This window comes from Xiphophorus couchianus, chromosome 16, assembly GCF_001444195.1.
Source record: "Xiphophorus couchianus chromosome 16, X_couchianus-1.0, whole genome shotgun sequence".
Taxonomy (NCBI): domain Eukaryota; kingdom Metazoa; phylum Chordata; class Actinopteri; order Cyprinodontiformes; family Poeciliidae; genus Xiphophorus; species Xiphophorus couchianus.
In genome coordinates this window covers 1,878,014-1,896,991 of record NC_040243.1, presented here as the reverse complement: position 1 = coordinate 1,896,991, position 18,978 = coordinate 1,878,014, and the positions used below count along the sequence as shown (strand labels likewise).

Below are 18,978 nucleotides of genomic sequence, written 5' to 3'. Positions count from 1 at the left end.
TATTCTGTGGTATTTTTTCCAGTTGCACTTCGTTTAGAGTTTTCCACCTTCTGATTGCTTCAGTTGAAGAAATGTTCCCTGATTTCAAAACTTTGGTCGTAATTCCAGTCAGTGTCCAGAGACATTTGATCAGCGCTGTTCAGATCAGTTGACTTTTTTTCTTTGATAGATTTTTAAGGTGTTGAATGAGGAAAAATGGCAAAATTCTGCAAATATTTTTAAAGTAACAACACAAAGTCAGTTATTTTGATTGCAAAAAGTCATTTAAGAGACTGGATTAGAAATCAAGCCTCAGATGAACGTATTATTATTGTTTGAGTTGGTCAAAACTAATGAAAACGACTGTATCCATCTCATTTTTTCTGTCAGTAAGTGGAGTTTGAGTGTTTAAAGATGCATTTCTGAGCCTGGAAACCCCCCAGAGACGATCATTTTAAAAACCAACAGAGTTACGAATGTGTGAGGATCCTTTTAAGTGCTGCTTTTTGTCTCTCGATTTTCCTGCGAGTAAACACGAGTAGCCGGACTAACCCATTAGCCTCTCCATGTACATCCAGGAGTCACACGCTTCCACGCACCACGTGACACCGCCCCCACGAGCGACTCTGAATTTTTCATCATTGATCTGATGTGATTTCCATGCCTGGCCGTCTCTCTGCCCTGTCAGCTCTCTCTCCATCACAGCCTCGGTTGGCCTGCGGGGCTAACGGGGCGTGAGCCGTCGCCCCCTGTTTGTTGTTCCCCCACCATGCTCCAACAGCACTCTTCCCTGTCTTCCACCCACCACCTCGGGCGATCACACGCACCTTGGCTCGGACGCTTTGTAGCCACAAGCATGCTGGACCTTTGGATGAGAGGCTGGTAAAACGCTCAATGTATTGACACTGACTGTCCGGCGCTATAAAGCTCCATCATCCCTCCTCCTTTTTGTCTTGTCTGAGCAGCCGCAGCAGCAGCGGTGGTGTGTGTGTGTGTGTGTGTGAGTGTTTTAGGGGTAGCATAGAGGGTTGATATATGACTGCGTGGGAGGTACAGTCAGTTCCCTTCGGCTCCTTCTCTGCCGTCTCCAGTAGAGGCTTTGGAAACGTCCTAATATCAGGCCAGAAGTCGGTGAGCGATGGCCGCAGCCAACCTGCTGATCTTAGCAGTGGCTGCATTAGTTCGCCATAAAGAAGCCGTGATTGCGAGACGCAGCGGGCGAAGACATATGAGGATGAATGACACCATATAAAAGGCAAACTCTGTTGCAGGATGCATTAGAGAGGCTGAGCTCCAAACAGCCTCACATCCAGCTGAAGCTCTTCCTGTTCCAAATTTCAATCCATGCATTAGAAGTTGACGGCTTCAGGGGGAGAAAAAAGATACTTCACTCTGTCGGTTATTGGCATCTGAAGATAGGTGGGAGATGAATGCGGCTCGTTTGGTGCAAAGACTGAGGAAGAGCGCTCACGTTCTCGTGCTTCACATGTGTGACTGTGTGCTGGTTCTCCGTTGTGTTTGTGTGGATGAAAGCTGCAGCCCCCCCTGTGGACTGCTTCCTAATTACTCAGATCTGCGCTCAAAGTGAAGAAATAATGAACGAGGGCTTTAATTATGCCTCCAGACAAAGGATCCCCGATGCCTCCACCACTCCGCTGGCATGCTGAGATGGGTGAGGGCAGGTTAAACAGGAGCCCCCCCTCCTCTGGGCGTGCAGAGCCGGACAGCCTTGAACGCAGACGTCGGAGGGCAGGGCTTTAAAAAAGGAAAAGATGAGCAACATAGGTTTGTTATCTCTAACAGATATGACACAACCTTTAATTAGCGGGGATCCCTGAAGCTCTGGGCCTGAGATATAATCAGCGGACCTTTAGCGAGAGCGCAACCCTTGGCTGCCTGGGTACCCCGAGGGCAGGCGCCCCCTCCTGCAGTGGGGCCGCCTGGCACTCCGGAGATGCCAGATAATGAGGAAGCCTGTCAGAGGGGCACTTCAAGGGTGCCCCTCCAAAGGCCTCGCCGCTTCGGAACAAAATCCACCATCAGCAGACACCACGGCTTTGTTTCCTGCTCAGAGTGTCCTGCAAGGTGGAGGCTCCCTTTCATCCCCTGCAGTCTGTTCCCCAACCATGTGGGGGATTTCATTAAGAACCCACATATTTACATATAAGTGCAAGGCGGAGATGAGTGCACAATGTCCGGTCCGACTCTGACCTGCTTGTGCTGCTCAAACTCTGGTGCTCGTCCTGATGGGGGAGCTGTGTCCATGTTGAACCACAGAGTGTAGAGGTGGGAAGGAGCTGCTGCAGTCTGAAGATACTCAGCAGCCGGAGCTGCAGCTCCTGCACATTCAGGCAGGAATATGTGGATTTATTACTGCTACATATAGGATCAAACCGGCGGCTTAAAAAAATTCTGATAAATAAATAAAAGCAACACAGCAGGGGATCGGAGAGGATGTTCCTGCTTATGTAAAAGTTGGTGCTGAAGAATTTCCCAAACTATCAGAGACTAAAAGGGGACAACTTGTACAATTAGAAACTCAGACAAGATGCAATGCAAAAAACTACTTTTTACCAAGTATTTCTGCTTCCTAGAGGAAACGTCTCAGTACACTTGAAATAAGACAAAACTAACATACAAGTAACTTTAAAGCAATAATTAGGAGCTTGTTTTAAGTCTGTAATTCCTTAATATTGATTAAAAAGTACTAAAACTACTGGCAGATTTTTTCACTTATAACATGGGAAAGATTTTTTCTAGGAGGTGAAATAATCTGCTAGTGGAAATAGTATTTTTTTATAGAATAGAATATTTTATTTACACATACAAACAGTACAAAAATCATGACAGATTAAAAAACGCAGCTATGCAGGAGAAATAAAGACGATCCCAAAGTCTGATCAAGATCTGTTAAGTCAGAAAGAAAAAGTCCGAAAACAACACAAATTTATAAGAAGCAATCAAAATCACATACCATTCAAAATTAACATCATTCTTAAATGTTTTCTATTAATATTAATGAATTATTAGCCTAAAACAAGTTCTATATCTTGCTGAAGTTACTTGTTAATTACTTTTCTTATTTCCACTAGAAACCAGACCAAAAATATTTGGTAATATTTTGTGTTTTTACAGTGTAGTTTAACTCTCATACCGATTTTCTTTCCTTTTAATGATAAAGCTGCAGACATGTTGAGAAATGTTCCAGTGATCAAGTGTTTTATCAACCCTAAGGCCCAGGACAGATATGTTGAGTTAAGAGAAGTTTTATTCCAGAACTGAATCGGGTCTGTTGGGTTTTTCTTAACAAGTCAAAATCTATAGCAACAGAAGCTGTTGTGGGTGTGGCCCGGCTTTGAAAACTCTTTGATTCTCTGGTTTAAACATAAACGTCTTATGCAGTCTTGTGTTTTCAAAGAGTTTGCCAAGCTTGTGCTTGTTCATACATAGTGGAAGAAGAAAGATCTTCCAGAGCAATTTGCAGCCGAGGATATCTGGGATCGAACCGGTTGTCATGAGCTGGAGGAACGATTTCTCTTCCCGCAAAAGTAGAGAAAGTTAAAAACTGCAGAAGTTTTGGGGTTTTCTCAGTGCATTACATTCGACTATTATTAAAAAGTTGATTTGTGTTATTAATTAATGCCTTGCACAACAGAACTGAGGTGTTTTCCAGCTGACAAGGATTTTGCAGAGAAAGTTGCTGTTCAGTGGAAAATTAAGTGGAAGAAAAAAACAAAAACTCCCAGCTGCTTGTGTGACATTTACACAGTCTGTGATGATTTCAGGTGAATATAAAAAAAAATCATATTTTACTTTATTTCTGCTGTAGAATGAAGAATAATATCATAAGATATTGTTAATAACAGTAATAAATGATATCATATAATAGTAAATTAACACTCTTTTTTTAGTTGATTTGTATTGTTTTCATCTCCAAGGTGTGATAGTGGGAAAGTGTTAAAACTTTCCTTGACAATGTTTGAATTTTACTGTGGAAAAAGTGTAGAAACCTTTCTATTAAAGCTACCTGGACATGCTGAACACCTCAGCCGTTCCACGCCGCATTGATGCAGTTATTCATGCCAAAGGAGCCCCAACCAAATACTGAGTGTAGATACTGACCCACAGTTCAGGAGGACCATGTTCCTGTTTTGCTCAAATTCCAGTCATAAACTAGGATCATCAAAATTAACCAAAAGTCTGAGTGAAACAAATTTTCACAACGTATAAGTTTGATTGTCTTGAATTGAATTACTGAAATTAATTCCTCTTTTGATGACATTCTAATTTATTGAGCTGCACCTTCTTCCCTTGGAAGCAGAACCATCAAATATAAAGCTTTATGAGCGGAAGGTGCCACAGAGTGTTACGGTTGGATCTGGAAGATTTCCTTTTGGTTCTAATAAAGTTGTATAAGAAATATCTTTTAGCAGCTGAAGCAGAACCGAACCACCAACCGAACAGATAAAACTGTGCAGAAGCAGCTGAAGGATGTTGCATACTTGGTCAAAGGAAATAAACAGTCGTCCTTCTGATGATGAGTGAGTGTGCTGGTATTGATCAGCGGTCATACGATGAACAGGGAACCGGAATGTGCCGCCGATCGTTTGGGCCCCATTAGTCGCCGCTTGTATTGCCTGTGATTATTGCTGACGGCGCTTCCAGGCCATGTGATGGCTTTTTACTGCTGGAACTGCTGTTTTTGATTTCTTCCTTCATTTATTTATTTATTTTTTTGAAGATGCACAGCACCGGATCTTGTCTCTCTAAAGCTGCGGCTTGTATACAGAGACGTTGGCGGATGTTTTTCAGAGGAGATTAAACCCAGATTTAAAAGCTTGTAACATGCACACCTGCTCAGATACAATCCTGCCTCCAGGGTGTGTGTGGGTGTGTGTGTGTGTGTGTGTATGTGTGTGAGGGTGAATCCTGTTCTGCAGTTCAGAAGATGCATGCTGCAGCCGCGGTGACAGTGATGATGATGGTGGTAATAATGATTATGCTGATTATTACCAGAAATGTGGTGACTGCACAAAGGACGCTGGCGAAAGTGATGCCGACAAAGATCACTCTTCTTCTTCTCTTTGTGATCAACCGTGAGCTGCTTGCGGTTGTTGTTGATCTTTCTTTAATTGGCAGAGCTGCAGCGTGGGGAGTTAACTGAGGATATCTCTGCTGCGTTTGAGGGCTTTGATTTCACATGACAAAAAGAAAAAGGCACCGTTGAGAACATTCCAGCAACTCCCTTTGAAGGGAGTGATCTGGCAGTGCTCATTTGAATTATTAACTGGGTGAGACAGACAGACGTGGTGGAAAAAAGGGAGCAAATGAGCGAGAGACAGAAAAACACACAGACAGGGAGATGGATTCCCATCTTCAGCAGGCAGGACGCTCAGCCTAAACCAGATCAGATATCTGTGACGACTGATCTTCTGCATCAAACACTCAGGCCAATTATTCCCAACCAGAATGTATACTTGCAAGATAGCTGCCGGTGAGCTGGGCTTTTATTTGAATTAATAATTTCTTATTATCGGCTTCGTTTTTGAGCAACTACAGGCCAGTCATCCCTCTGCTGCCTGCTTATTCAATCTGCAGAGGGAGTGTCCCAGGGAAAGTCAATTCTCCGATGAGAAACACCCCGTTATTACCGCCGCGCCGCAGAAAGTCCAGGTAACGACTAAAAGACGACAGACTGGAGATGAAACAAGATGTTACAACAACGGCGTCTCACCAAAAACGATCCTGACAGATGTTCGCTTCAGCAGCCAGAGCACACAGGCATGTTTAAGTCAGGCCGTTCTGTCGTATGAAGATAGCATCCCTGTTTTAATCCTGCCTACACAGCTCAGACTGTTGTGCTGCTGAAACCCTGAAAAGGCCTGGAATCCTTGTTTCTTGGCTCGTCTGCAGTAAAGCCCTCCTGCTGTTCTGGGATCTCAAGATGGAGCCTTGCATGTCGTCCACAGGGACAGATTTGTGATTTTGGCCTTGATGAATTAAACATGTCTCGACTGTATTAACAAGACTTACAGGCTCAGTGGTGGCGACACCTTGCTGTACCCCGCTGGTGACCCGTGTTCCTCCAGACTCTGCTGAGACATCGTGGTTATGAAACCGGCTTGGATCGCTTTCAAGAAAGCCTCGTCTACGAACAGATGACGTATCGAAGCCGTCTTCTGCGTTCCCTTTGTCTGCCGCTTTTAACGCCGTATCAAACAGAATTAATCAGAGAAAGGAAGCTCCAAGTCGCTTTTGGGCTCTTGGCACTTACAGCTCAGTGGCTGCAGAGTGATGTCAGGACTAGGCCTAATAACCCGCCGTTGTTGTTTTAATGCATCTTTTCCTGCCATGCATGCATGTCCTTGAGTGCATAGGGCGAGGAGTGGCCACTGAGTGTGGACGTGGCAATTAAAAGTGTCCCACACGCTGCTAATGCCCCGGATCAGCTGTTCTAATGTTTGATGTATGAATCCACCAGGGACTTCATCAGCACCCCGACTCCCCCCGTCTTCATGTTACCACCACCTCCTTCATACTCCCACCCTAACCTACCCAACCCCTAGTCGTCTCTCCAACCCCTCCTCCTCCTCGGCGTGCACAGAACCTCCCCTTCTGTGTCTGAATGCTTATGTTGGCTTTTATCGCACACAAAGTAAACAGAGTCGCGGCAGCAGGGATAGTGAGAGAGAGCAGCAGCGATAAAGGTGGAACATGCACATTGTCTGCGCGCCGCTCGCCTCCATGCCGCATCTTCAGTAGAGACACAGAAGCCAGAGAGAAAGGAGAAATTTAAAAGGCGAGAGGAAGGCAGAGGGAAGGAAGTGATCCGAGGAGAGAGAGAGCAAGAGAGAGAGTGGGAGAGCCAGAGGAAAGAAAGAACGAAGAGCGAAAGGATCTCCCTGCTAAATGCGCAAAGCGTCCCGTCACCCCACGCTGAGCTCCATGGCCAACTCGGGCTGCCTGCTGCTCTCCGGCTCCGGGATGCTGCCTCACTCGCTCCAGTGTCCCCCCGCGTTCCTCTACCTGCCCGAGGTAAGACTGAATGACGCTCGCCTCGCCGCCGTCTTCCTCTCTCCTCCTCCTCCTCTTCCCCTCCATCCGTTCGCTTTCATTCCTCCGTGCGCTCCTCGGCAGCACGTGATAGCATCGCTCTCGCTTTGTGTTGTGTTACTCCCCCCTCCCCCTCCGCCCCTCCTCCTTCCTCCCATCTAACCCTTGACCCTCACCCCGGCTTTGTGAACGGAAGAAGAGGGAACGGGTGGAGAGCGTTTAGCTCTCCTCTTCCTCTCCTGGCTGCTCTGGTTTTTGGAGTGAAATTAAAACGGTCAATTACTGTGACGTGGAGTCACGCAGTGTTTGTGTACATCCCTCGTTTCATGACTCATTGTGCTGGGAAATGCTGCTGCGAAACATTTCTTCCTCATCCTGACTTTTATCCGCAAATGGCTGCCAACTTTTTATAAAGTATACTTCTTTTAATTTAGCATTTTAATCTGAAATTTGCGGCCTGCAGGATGGCGATCACATGAATAATTATGCCTATCTCTGCAAATGAACATTGATTTTTTCTTCTTTTTTGTTCTCCTTCTTTTGGAAATTGATTCTGCCACTGATCCCCCTCGTTTTGTGAAACCCGAAGGCTGCAATTTTTTTAAAAAAAATCAACAAGGTGACTCCTCGGGGCCCGAGTGCCTGTCTGTCTGCTGAATTATTCACATGTTTTAATTCGGCAAGTTGGGGGATGATGGGTGGGCTGCTGGATGGGGGTCGGGCGTCCAATTCCGGTTTTACTGCCGGCCGCATGTGCCGCAGTAAACAGAGTGTTGCCGCGGTGATTGAGGGAGGGAAATAATGATGGAGCTGCTCCCGATTGAACTCCTGCTTCCCTCATTTCCGACCATCCCCCCCCCTCAGCATCATGGTAATGGCCTCGCTGCCCTCCCTCCCATCTGTCCAGAGCTGCGCGCCCCGCCGGCCAGGCGGAGAAGTGGGGGGGACCAGGTGCCACCAACTGTACTGCAGCCAAAACCATCTCAACAGTTTTGTAGTCCCTTAATGAAACGACGCCTCTGAAGTCGTTAGTTGTCGTTTCTATCTGACTGAATCTGTCTGGAAATATTTCAGGATTCTCCCCACACTGCAGCTGTAGTCTCTCTTCTATGTTAGATATTTGTGTCAGAAGCTCGCTGAGCCTCTTCCTACCTGTAAAAACAGCAACAAAGTGAGTGAGTTTAGGAGGGTTTACCTTCCACTACATCCCAAATCCTTAGGAAGCCTCCAGAGTGCGTGTGTGTGTGTGTGTGTGTGTGTGTGTGTGTGTGTGTGTGTGTGTGTGTGTTTATGTCCAGTCCTTTAAAAGACCAAGACAGCTGAAATTGAAACTTCCTGCGTGCTATTTTCATGAAACATCCCTTTCTGTTTCAGACCCTTTCATGTCTCAGCAGCTTTTGTTCTTTCGCCTCTCCTGGATCTTTTTTCTCCTTTCCGGTAAATCCTCGCCCTGCAGCGCTGAGAGGGGAAACAACCCTCTGAATCACACTGTGGCCGGCGTCCCGCCTCCTCCTCCTCCTCCATTCCTCTTCCTCCCGCATCACCCATCATGCTGCCTGTGCCCCCCACCCCCGCCCCTCGCCACGGTGCAGAACTGCAGCATCGGCTCATGTAAGATGACAGCCAGTGAACAGAAGGGGAATAGATTGAGGTGATAGCCTCTGCCTCGCAGTTTGTTTGCATTTCAAATAAGACACTGTATTAAGTTGGGCTCCGAACAGCTTTGCTTATTATGTGCGAACATGGCGCCGCGTGAAATCACACCAACGCAGGAGTTTATTGCATAAAAGATTAGCAAAGCATACCTCAGTTGTGTTTGGGTGTGTGTTCCTGGCCACTTTGCTTTAAATCACATGTGTCAAGCTCAAGGCCCGGGGGCCAAATCCGGCACGCCACAGCTTTTTATGGGCCCAAATTACACCAATCAGTCCCTCCAGTTTTACATGACAACGTGAGCTCAAGAAAATAAATACGCAAAAACAACAGTGTGTTGCTCTAGAAAGTACTCTAGTAAAAGTATAAAAGTATTACTCAAGTACTGAGAACATCACTCATTTAGTATTTAAAAATTACATCAGATGGACCAAAATATAAAGTTATGTGGTAAATTTGGTAGTTTAAAGACCGAAATAAAAATAATTCATAATTACAAGATAAAAACAAACATTTTTCCAAATTTCTTTCAATATAAAATTGCAGCTATGTGTCTGGTGATTTTTGACTAAAACAAGCTTGTTCTGCATTTAGTGACGTGGATTTCAAGAGGTGCTACTCTGAATCGAAAATTTCAAGAGTAGCACCTCCCACCTAAAAGTAATTTTTTTTCAAAATGTTACTCAAGTAAATGTAACTCATTGTAACTAGTTACTACCAAACTCTGCATAATTGTGATTTTATTTCAAAATTTAAAAAACTTAGGTTTGAAGTGATGCTAACTCCCATCTGCAGGTGGCAGTGTCTTCCTTTTACTACGCATTTCATGATCGATACAACAAGTATCGATCCTGGAGAAAAAATCAATCATTAGAATTTCTCTCTTAGATCGCAACCCAACTTCCTCCATTATTATTATTATTATTATTATTATTATTATTATGATTATAGTCACAGTTCTGAGTAACAAAACGTCACATTAACCGTCATGCATAAGTGTAAATATTTCTAAATTAGCAGCACAAAATTTGTGATTTTGATCACAAAGAATCACAAAAACACTCGTGAAATCCTGCAGCGATTGATCATTGGTAAATGTGTTCAATAATATTTAATTTTAAGAATGCAGAGATGAATATTTCTGAATATTTTAACAGTTTACCAGGTTTTATCAGTACATGGTGACACGACCATGAGAACATTGCGGCTCAGTCGGACTCCCTGCTGTGATGTTTGCTTCGGCCTCGTCCCTCCGCAGGATGATGTCACCCCTCCTCACCCCGGTTTGGATGGTGGAGGCTCCTTCCATGAGTTATGGAGCTGGATATTGAGGGAGTTATGAATTACAGTGTGCTGAGGCTTTTATGGGACGCGCTGCTCGCTGGCCGCTGTAGGCCTGTATTAGAGTATAAATTTATTTATGCCGCGCGGCGGAGCTGACGGGCTAACTCAGGTTTGCTCCTGCTAGTTAGTAGCTGTCTTCTGAGTCATAAAAACATGGCATCTCATGGATTTTCTATTTACCAGGCGCTGGGTGGGCATATGGCACGGCTCGTAAACGTAACTCTATTATCTAAGACGATGCTGATGGGTGGGAAGCATGGCGTTACTTAAGTCTTGTTATTGTCTCCATGCCACATCTCTCTGTCTTCGTCTTTCCCTCAGACTTATCTCCACATCTTACATTTTCTAAAATTGCCTTCCTTTGATCCGTAATTGGATTTTCTATCGTGGCATTCCACTCTGCTGATGTCTATTGTTATTCTTGCATCCATTGATTTCTTTTTTGTGGCTTTTTTCCGTCTGGCTGTTTCGGATCGCCCCCCCTCCGGTCGCTTGCGGCTTCGGTGTCGCTCTGAGTGGTTAGGTCTCTGAGACGGGGCGATCCCTTCGTGTCGGTGGATCCTGGGAGGAATTGCCCCGACTCTCTGGTTTCACCAGCATCCACCTCTCCTTTCTACACACACTCCTCTCCTTCCTGCTTCTGCACCGGTACACACACACACACAGATCCAGGGGCATTCTGGGAATACTCGGTACCAGTCGTCATCCTAATTCCTGGAGCTCCAGCGTTTAGAGGGGCAGGTTGGGGGCCTCCTGGGGCCCACTGGGGCCCGGGTCCTCTGTTCCCACTCTGCCTGATTCCAGGGATTTCTTGAACTCCTTAGCTTCCTATTGCTGCAGAAACCTGGTAATTACTCATTCATTTACACTGCAAAAACACAAAATCTGGCCAAGAATTTTCGGTGTAGTTTCTAGTGCAGATAATTGAAATAAGACAAACTATCTTAGAAGTGACTTTTCAGCAAGACATATGCCGAAGAAGACGAGGACCACAGAAAAATAATAATAATTCTGACTTTAATCTCATAAATTTTACTTTAATCTTTTGAGATAAAAAAAATCTGCCAAAAAAAATGTCAGAAATCTGAGATTAAAGTCAGATATCTTTTTGGCCCTAATATTTTTCCGTAGATATAGGAGTTTGTTTTAAGTCCACAATCATTTCTTGTTAATGAAAAAATACTAGTTCCACTGCAGATTAATTTGCTGATAACATGGAAAACACGTCTTTTTAAAAGATTTGGTGTTTTTGCAGTGTATTTCTATCAATAAGATAACTTTGTATTGTCTTCCATTAATTTTAGTAACTACATTAATGCCTAATCATAACCATTACCAATATACTCCAACCTTAACTAAAACTTAATTCACACCATGCCTGGAAATCTAGCTGGTAGAGGAAAATCTTCTCACTTTTTAAAAAAAACTTTTCTTTGTTGGCTAAGAAAATTTTTTGGTTTTCTAAATGTAGTTTGTATAAATACACACCGGAAAACCACAAAATCTTACCAAGGAGTTTTGTCTGGTTTCTAGTACAGATACCTAAGTACACTTGAAATAAGATAAAACGAACTGATAAGTAACATTTCAGCAAGAAATAGAAGCTTGTTCAAAGTCAGTTATTCCTAAATAAGTACTGTTTCCACTGGCAGATTATTTCACTCGTAAGACATTTTCCTCTAAATCCAATAATCTGCCAGTGGAACTAAGAAATTATTGACGTAAAACAAGTTCAGTTTAATGATATAAATCAGACAGAATGAAGTAGTAACTAGTTTTTTATGATCATTTTGTCCTTATCACATATAGAACTACAGCAGTAACTGGAGTTTCTCTGTAAGCCCAAAACGTTTTGGGCCAAACACGGAGCCCTGTGGGTTCCCTGAAGCTTCATCAATAGTTCTGCTTCTTTGGTTGATCTTAAACTGTTGACTTAAATTCTATAATATTTCATATTTTGTCAGCTGAAAACATTCATCATTACCCAAATTTAATCAAATCAAATTATGCCATGTTGTTTCATATCCACCAATATGGCTTCCTCTCAATCTGGCCTCTTAGTGCTGGAAATGTTGAATCATTTTAAATAAACAGACTTAAAGTGTCTGTGTTTAATCAGAAAATTGACTTAACACAACATTTTACCGTTAACATTTTAAGAGTATGAGTAAGAAAACCAGAAAACATAATTAATATTTAAAACTTTCAAAATAAGTATTTCAAAATAAAACATTTCCGGAGTTCCTTTTGCCTTTTTGACAGATTTAAAAAAAAATAAACACAGAAATGACTGCAGAGGCTTCAACAGATTAAATGGATGGATGATTAAAAGATGGATGGATGACAATAAAAGGTGCATGATGAGCAGAAAATTTATAGATGGATCATAAATAAAAAAATGGAGGGATGGATGATGAAGAAAAAAAACAGACGGATTAATCAAATTTTAATGGAAGGATGGATGTAAAATGAAAGCAATTAGCAAATGGATGAATAACTGGAAATGTCCAAATAAACAGGCATAAGAAAGTCTGAGATTACAAATTATTTTCTCCATAATATTTTTATTTTTTCAGATCCAGAGCACACCTGTTTTTCCAGTGTGTTCAGAAACATTGATTTCACAGAAAGTTTTACAATTACTAGCAATAAAAGTAAAGAAAAACATACCAAAGAGTGAAGCCCAGATCTCCTGATTATTTCCTTTCTGTTGTGTTGTTATAGATAAACACTGTGTTTGAAATATTTCCATTATATCACGCCGGCTTTGCTGTTTATTTGCAGTCTGTTTAGTTGAGAGCAATTCACTCAGATTCAATCAGACACAAATCAAAACAAAACTTTAAACCCAATTTCATGGGCTCCAGAACGTTCCTCTCAATATGTTGTGTGTTTTGGTGTGAAATCATTCGGAGTCTTTCTCCCGCCCGCTGTTCAGCTGTTTTGTCCCTTAAACAGCTGATTCATAGCAACATAACAAAGGCGGAGGGGCCTGATTGAAATGTTTTCTCACTTTTCTCTGCCCCGGAGGAGAATTGTAAATCACAGCTCAGTCGTTTATTTTGAAATTTCATTTGGTGTGTGAGCGAGTGCCGCCTTGTTCTTCACAGAGACTTCACAGACAGGCTGCTAGCGTGTGTGTGTGTGTGTGTGGGGGGGGGGGTTCTTAAGGCTACCCACCGTCTTACTCCACTAGACCTTTGTAAATGGAACAAAATTAAATTTGTTCCCTGTATAGAAGTATGGCACAAACGGTGCAGTAGGTTTACTCGCTAACAAAGGTTTTTCCACCGGGGGGGTCAGGTGGAGGTGGGGTAGGGTGGGGGTCTGGCTGTGCTTTTAATGTGCAGCTACATATTCGAGCTGACGTGTCTATATTTATGGTGCTACCTGTGAGGAATCCTTATCATCCGGAGGTGGTGTTTGTGCATGCAGCCCGCTGTGCGGCGCATCAATAGATGTGTGTTTACATTTTGCCAATAATGCTAAATATCCCCCGGTCATTAATGGTGAGCGTTAGCTTGGAGAGCTCCTGTCTATTTTCTGGACCTGTGGTGTCAGGGAATTAGCATTCGCCGAGCTGCTGATGCTAATATACTCCACTTCTGGAAAACAAAGCTGCAGTTGCAGATGGCCTCACCTTGCAATAATTACAAACCTGCTTTTTCTTTTTTTCTTTTTTTAGGTGGCAAATATCTAATGAAGCTTTTAATTAACATCAGTGCTGAACATTAACTGTTGCACACCTCACAGGGTGGAGGAGATATGAAGCCACAGGAGATGTTTGTGTGCTAATTTGTTTGAAAGAAATGATCCAAGCTTTAAATTCAGGTCTTATCTTCCACCTTCGCTCACAAACAGAGCCGGAAAAAGATTATCTGGGGCCCTGAGCAGGGAGGGATTTGGTGGCCAATTAAATTGACTTTAATCATAAAATATTTTGTACATTTAACTGCAAGTTAGATATAAGACTTTTAAAAACAATCATTTACATTTTTGGACCTCTGAATTGCAAAATCACAGATTCAAATCAGGTTTTTTTGGTCAGCAGGTTTTAAATAACTACTGAAATCTTTGTTTTCCAAACTTTGTTAAATGTGAACTTTTTTATTGCAAAAGATCTATAAGCAAATAACTAACAAGATTGTTTGTACTTATTTATTATTATATAAACAGCTTTTTAGTTTCGTCTTAAATCTTAGTCCAGGATCAATGAATGCTTTGATCTTTGTGTCGTTTTTTTTCTCCTCTTTTTGCTTATCTGTCTGTGTTCTTGTTGTTCTTGTTGCTCTCGGAGTCAAACATGAACTATCATGCTTTCAATTTTAAAAAGTCAATTATTATATTCCACTCCACCTCTGTTGTGTCCTGACACTGTAAGGAAACCGGACCCGTCATGCTGTTTGTCTGAACCAGCAGGACAGTAAAATGTAACAAACGAAACAAACGATAAGACGCTGCAGAAATCAGAGTAAATAAATGAAACCGGCAGAGAACAAAAAGTTGCTCTATGTTTATTTGGCCAAATTAACAAGCAGAAAATTATTTTTATGTTGATTTAGCTGAAGTTATGAGTCCAGCACACAACTGGCAGAAATTATTAAACTAGTGTCATTAAAATGATTGTTATCGTAGCTACTAAACTTATACTAAACTATTATTATTTTCCTCTAATGATGACATTATTATATTGTCTGTTTTTTATTTTTCAACTTGATATTCAGAAAGTTAGAGGAAATTTTAAAATGTAAACTGTAAATCTGAGGTTTTGATATGTACACTCTTTGAGAGAAGCTCTTGGGTTCCCCCTGCTGGCCTGGGTGCAGCCGACAATTAGGCTAATAGATTTATTGACGGTTTTTAATTACCAGAATTCAACTAATATCACGACTTTATTCTCATGCGACTATTTTATCAAAATCTTCTGACTTAATTCTCGTAGTTATATTTTTTTCTTAGCTTGGCTTTAACACTTCGTCATACCTGGAGAACCTAAACAGCAGCTTAGTTTGTTTATTCTTTGGGCCGGCTCGGCTTCAAAACTTCCTTCTCCTGAGATGGAGGGACTTCATCTTTTTTTATTTGTATATTGTGTTTAAGTACTTAATTAGATTTGGTTTAATTTCCCTTTGGAATCAATGAGAATGTTTTAATTTGAACAGGAAGGAAATTTACTGCAGCTTAGTGACTTATTGATCTTTAATTGAAGTAAATTTTGTTTTTAAAATAGTTTTTGTTTCTCAGACCAGTCAGGACTTTAGAGACGTTTGAAAACATACAATTTTATTTGTTTCCTGTAGAACACTACCACAAAATTATTAACAGTATTAAATATGATTTATATTGTTTTTATCTCAAAGTGTGGAGAAAATGCTTAAGTTTTCCTGTATGAAAAGTGGCCAAACCCTGGAGTTAACATCTAGATTTGCAGAGTGAAGCTCCTCAGGGCTTCCTGTGGCTTAGCTTGCTTCTGCCTTGGGCCGGCTCCGCTCAGAATCTCTCTGAGTGGAGCCGGCCAGACAGAGCGGAGGATCGTCCCTCCCTGTCTGGACGGAGTTAACCTCGCAGTGGAAGCTGTCTGCAGCATCTTCTTGTTTCCCTGCAGGACTTAATCTGACCCCGGGTTAGTAGTTTTGTTTTTTTCCCTTTTTTCTTCAACAAATGGCATGCTAAAATGCTTAAGCAGTCATAGCAGCTTGAGTCCAATTATTCCTTTACTGCAGTATCTCAGCCAGCTGTGATTATTATGTTTATAATGTAGTGTCACTCTCATACTGTCCTTCAAGCATTCTCCCCGTGGCGGGACCTTCTCAAATGAGACGTATTACCCTGTGTGCTGAGTTAACAGAGTGGCCGTTCGACTGAAAGCAAAAAAAAAAAGAGCAGGCCATTAAAAGCACGGCACCTTTTTATCACCAGCAGCTTAATGGCAGTGGCGAACAGCGAAGCATTATTCCAGTTGTGGTCCTGCAAGCCGGTTTCCTCCACTGCCAGAAGGCATGCTGCTTCTGCTGCTGCTGACAAATAGATCTCCAGGCCAACGCTGAAGTTTTGTTTTTCAAAAGGTCATTATCTGTCTTCATCAGAGCAGGGGGCGCGTTGCATGGGAACCAGGTTGCAGGAAATAATTCCTCATGTGAAGAAGAAGTGGAGGAAGTTTCTTTTCCTAATCTCGGTTTGATTTTTTGATTTTTTTTTGAAGCGGTGCATCTGAGATGTGTTTGACTGCTAAGAAGCCCACCGGGTCGCCTGCAGAAGAAGATCAATATTTGAACTCTGCTGTTGTGGGTCAGCATGTAGGGGTATATAAAATTAAATGGGGCCTGAAATTGATTTCAAATTCTCCTTGAAAGAGTCTACAGGTATCCTGAGATGAAACTGAGAGGTGAAGTCGAGCCATGCAGAGCAGATGACCTCCACCCAGGCTGCTACACATAATTATTTTTGTTTCTCCAAATTAAATGAGCCCTTTTATATTGTTATTATTTTTATTATTATTCCAGATTGCAGACTGCTGCAGTAATATAAAGTAATAGTGTGGTTCCCTGCACATCTCCACTGGCTGCTCCCTTTAAAACCAGGAAACAAACGACTCTGGGATGGACTTCAAAATAAAAAATGGGAACTCGGTTGTAGTTAATCTCAGCTCCATGTTGCATGAACAATAGGAGAAAAAAACAAAAAGCCGTGGAAGCTCACTCTTTGTTTTCCCTTTGTCCTCGCAGGCAGCCAAACAGGTATCCCTCTGATTACTCGGCTTCTCTTTGTGAAATGGATAAGAAAGGAGAAGCTCATGTAATTTAGCTCAAATCAGCCTCTTCCTCCCCCCACCCTCCTCCTCCTCACTTTCCCTCCGCTCAGATGGAGAGTCTAAATATCACTGCTTTCTCTCGCAGCAGTTTGTTAGTGGAGCACGCCTCTGTGTTTTTCTAAAATCATCTATCAAGGTGAGATCTGTGGGAAAGAGCAGCGCCTCGGGCTTCCTCTCCGTGTGCTTATGAGGTTTTATTAGGTCCCACAGGACCACTGCTTTGGTGTGTATTAAAAACAAATGGAACTTACAAATTACACATTACAGCCTCCACAGGCTCATGCATCCACCTTCCTGTCTCTCTGTGTGTGTGTGTGTGTGTGCGTGTGTGTGTGTATGTGTGGACATGTGTGGCCAGCTAATGAAGGAATGTTTGGGTGTTTTAGCTCTCCAGCTGCTTTGCGTTACTGTCGGGTCGGGTCGGGTCGGTCCTTCTGAACTGGTCACTTCAACAACAATTCAGCTAAAATGATTTTAAAAAATCCACATTTTTGTTTTATTTTTCCGCAATTTTGTTGTATTTTGGTGCAGATCTACTGAAAAAAATATTAAACAATACAAACAAAAGCCTTATTAAGGATAAACTAATAAAATTTACTATTTCATAGTTTTTTAAAGTATTTTGTGTATTAAAATAGCTAATAGAAAAGACAAATACTTGCTTGTTTGTACAGTCTCACTTTAAGTAAAACACCATGTGTATTTTTAAATAATACATGGTTTTCTTAAAGTCCATACTCAAATTGTCTAAATTTCTCATTTGAATCTAAATCACTTCTTTGAAGCTTCCAATAGATAAATCAATATTTCTGCAGCTAAAATCAGAAAAAATCTCAAGGACAAAAACTGGGACTTGTTTCCAGAGGAAAACATCCTGATGGAAACAGTTTTTAAAAAGTTTGGTTTCCTGTCATTCCTGGTTTTACCTCCTGAGCAGAACCTGACGATTCTTATCAACATGAACACAAAGAGTACAGAAAACATTTAAAACAGCTCCATATGTCTAAGTGATAAATATCTACATTTTAATAAAAGCATAATTTCTTCATTTTGTTTTGAGTTTAACATTTTAAATACAAATTATAAAGTTTCCAACTAAAAACAGATTTCTTAGCTGATACTGTGGAAATTTCTGCTGATTGAAACTCAACCTGTAGTAATTTAAAACATTCATTTTTTAAAAATGACATTATTTTGGGATTAAATCTGGAAACCTGAATGTTTTTTCACTTTTCCAGTTTATTTAATCCCCAGCGTGAACCCTGGACACGCTGGGGATATCCAAAATATTTATTGTTATTATTATAATTATTATATGTTGGATTATTTTTGGTGTTTTTGGCTCTAGAAGAACAGAAAAAATCAGATTCATGGATAAAGTCAATTTCAGAGTTCAGAAGAAAACATTTTTAAAAAAATACAACAACCAAGACGTCTGATCACCCTCTGATATTTATAATGGTGTTTGTGAAAGATACATAGATTTAACACTAAAAAATAGCAATCAGAAATGCAGATTGTGTGAAATTGGTTGTCACCTTAGTTTTTATTTCTACTTAAAAAACGCAAATGCTCGCTGAAAGTTTTTTACTTTTTACTGCATGAGCAGCGAAATTATCTGCATTTGCCTAAAATTTGGTGATTTTAGGAAATCAAACATTACAGATAAAAATTGCATAGAAAGCCCAACTAATGTGGCTCCCAGAGCAGAAAGTTTAACTTTTTTAACTGTTTCTAAAACATAAAGTTTGTGAAACAAGATTAGAAAGGTATTTATTTTAGCTAAGAGAGAATTCAAAAATGATCTTGCTTAGAAAATTTAATTGTCCAAGTTTTTGAGAACATTTCTGCTGCCCAGCCTCAAGAAATAAAAATGTTTCTCAAATGAGTAAAAAAAAGAATAAAGAATCCGGTTTGTATTTAAGATTCTGAGCAGTTCCTTCGCGGCACAAATGAGTCAATTTACCGTCGCTATCGAGAGTATCTGCATGGTTAGAGACTACAAAAATTGTGTTAAAAAAAGAAAAAGCGATATTATTAATTCCACTTTGGATGAGCCGCGGTGGAGGATTTTCCATTGCCCAGCCTTCCTATTCATCCCCTTCCTTCTAATTTAATGACTCAGAATTGTAACTCCA

General features: G+C 41.5%; 1 protein-coding gene across 6 annotated transcripts in view; it reads left to right on the top strand.

The window, feature by feature from the left end:
- The window catches only part of rbfox3a (RNA binding fox-1 homolog 3a), a 553,817-nt gene that overhangs the window by 449,625 nt on the left and 85,214 nt on the right, over positions 1-18,978 (top strand). Inside the window, exon 1 of one of the 6 annotated variants that reach the window (XM_028041389.1) lies at positions 6,600-7,014. The exons of the other annotated variants lie outside the window; for them this stretch is intronic. Coding sequence (XP_027897190.1) covers positions 6,889-7,014 — 126 coding nt within the window. The 5' untranslated portion in view covers positions 6,600-6,888. Of the gene's footprint in view, positions 1-6,599; positions 7,015-18,978 lie in introns of those variants that run through there. 6 annotated transcript variants of the gene reach the window in all.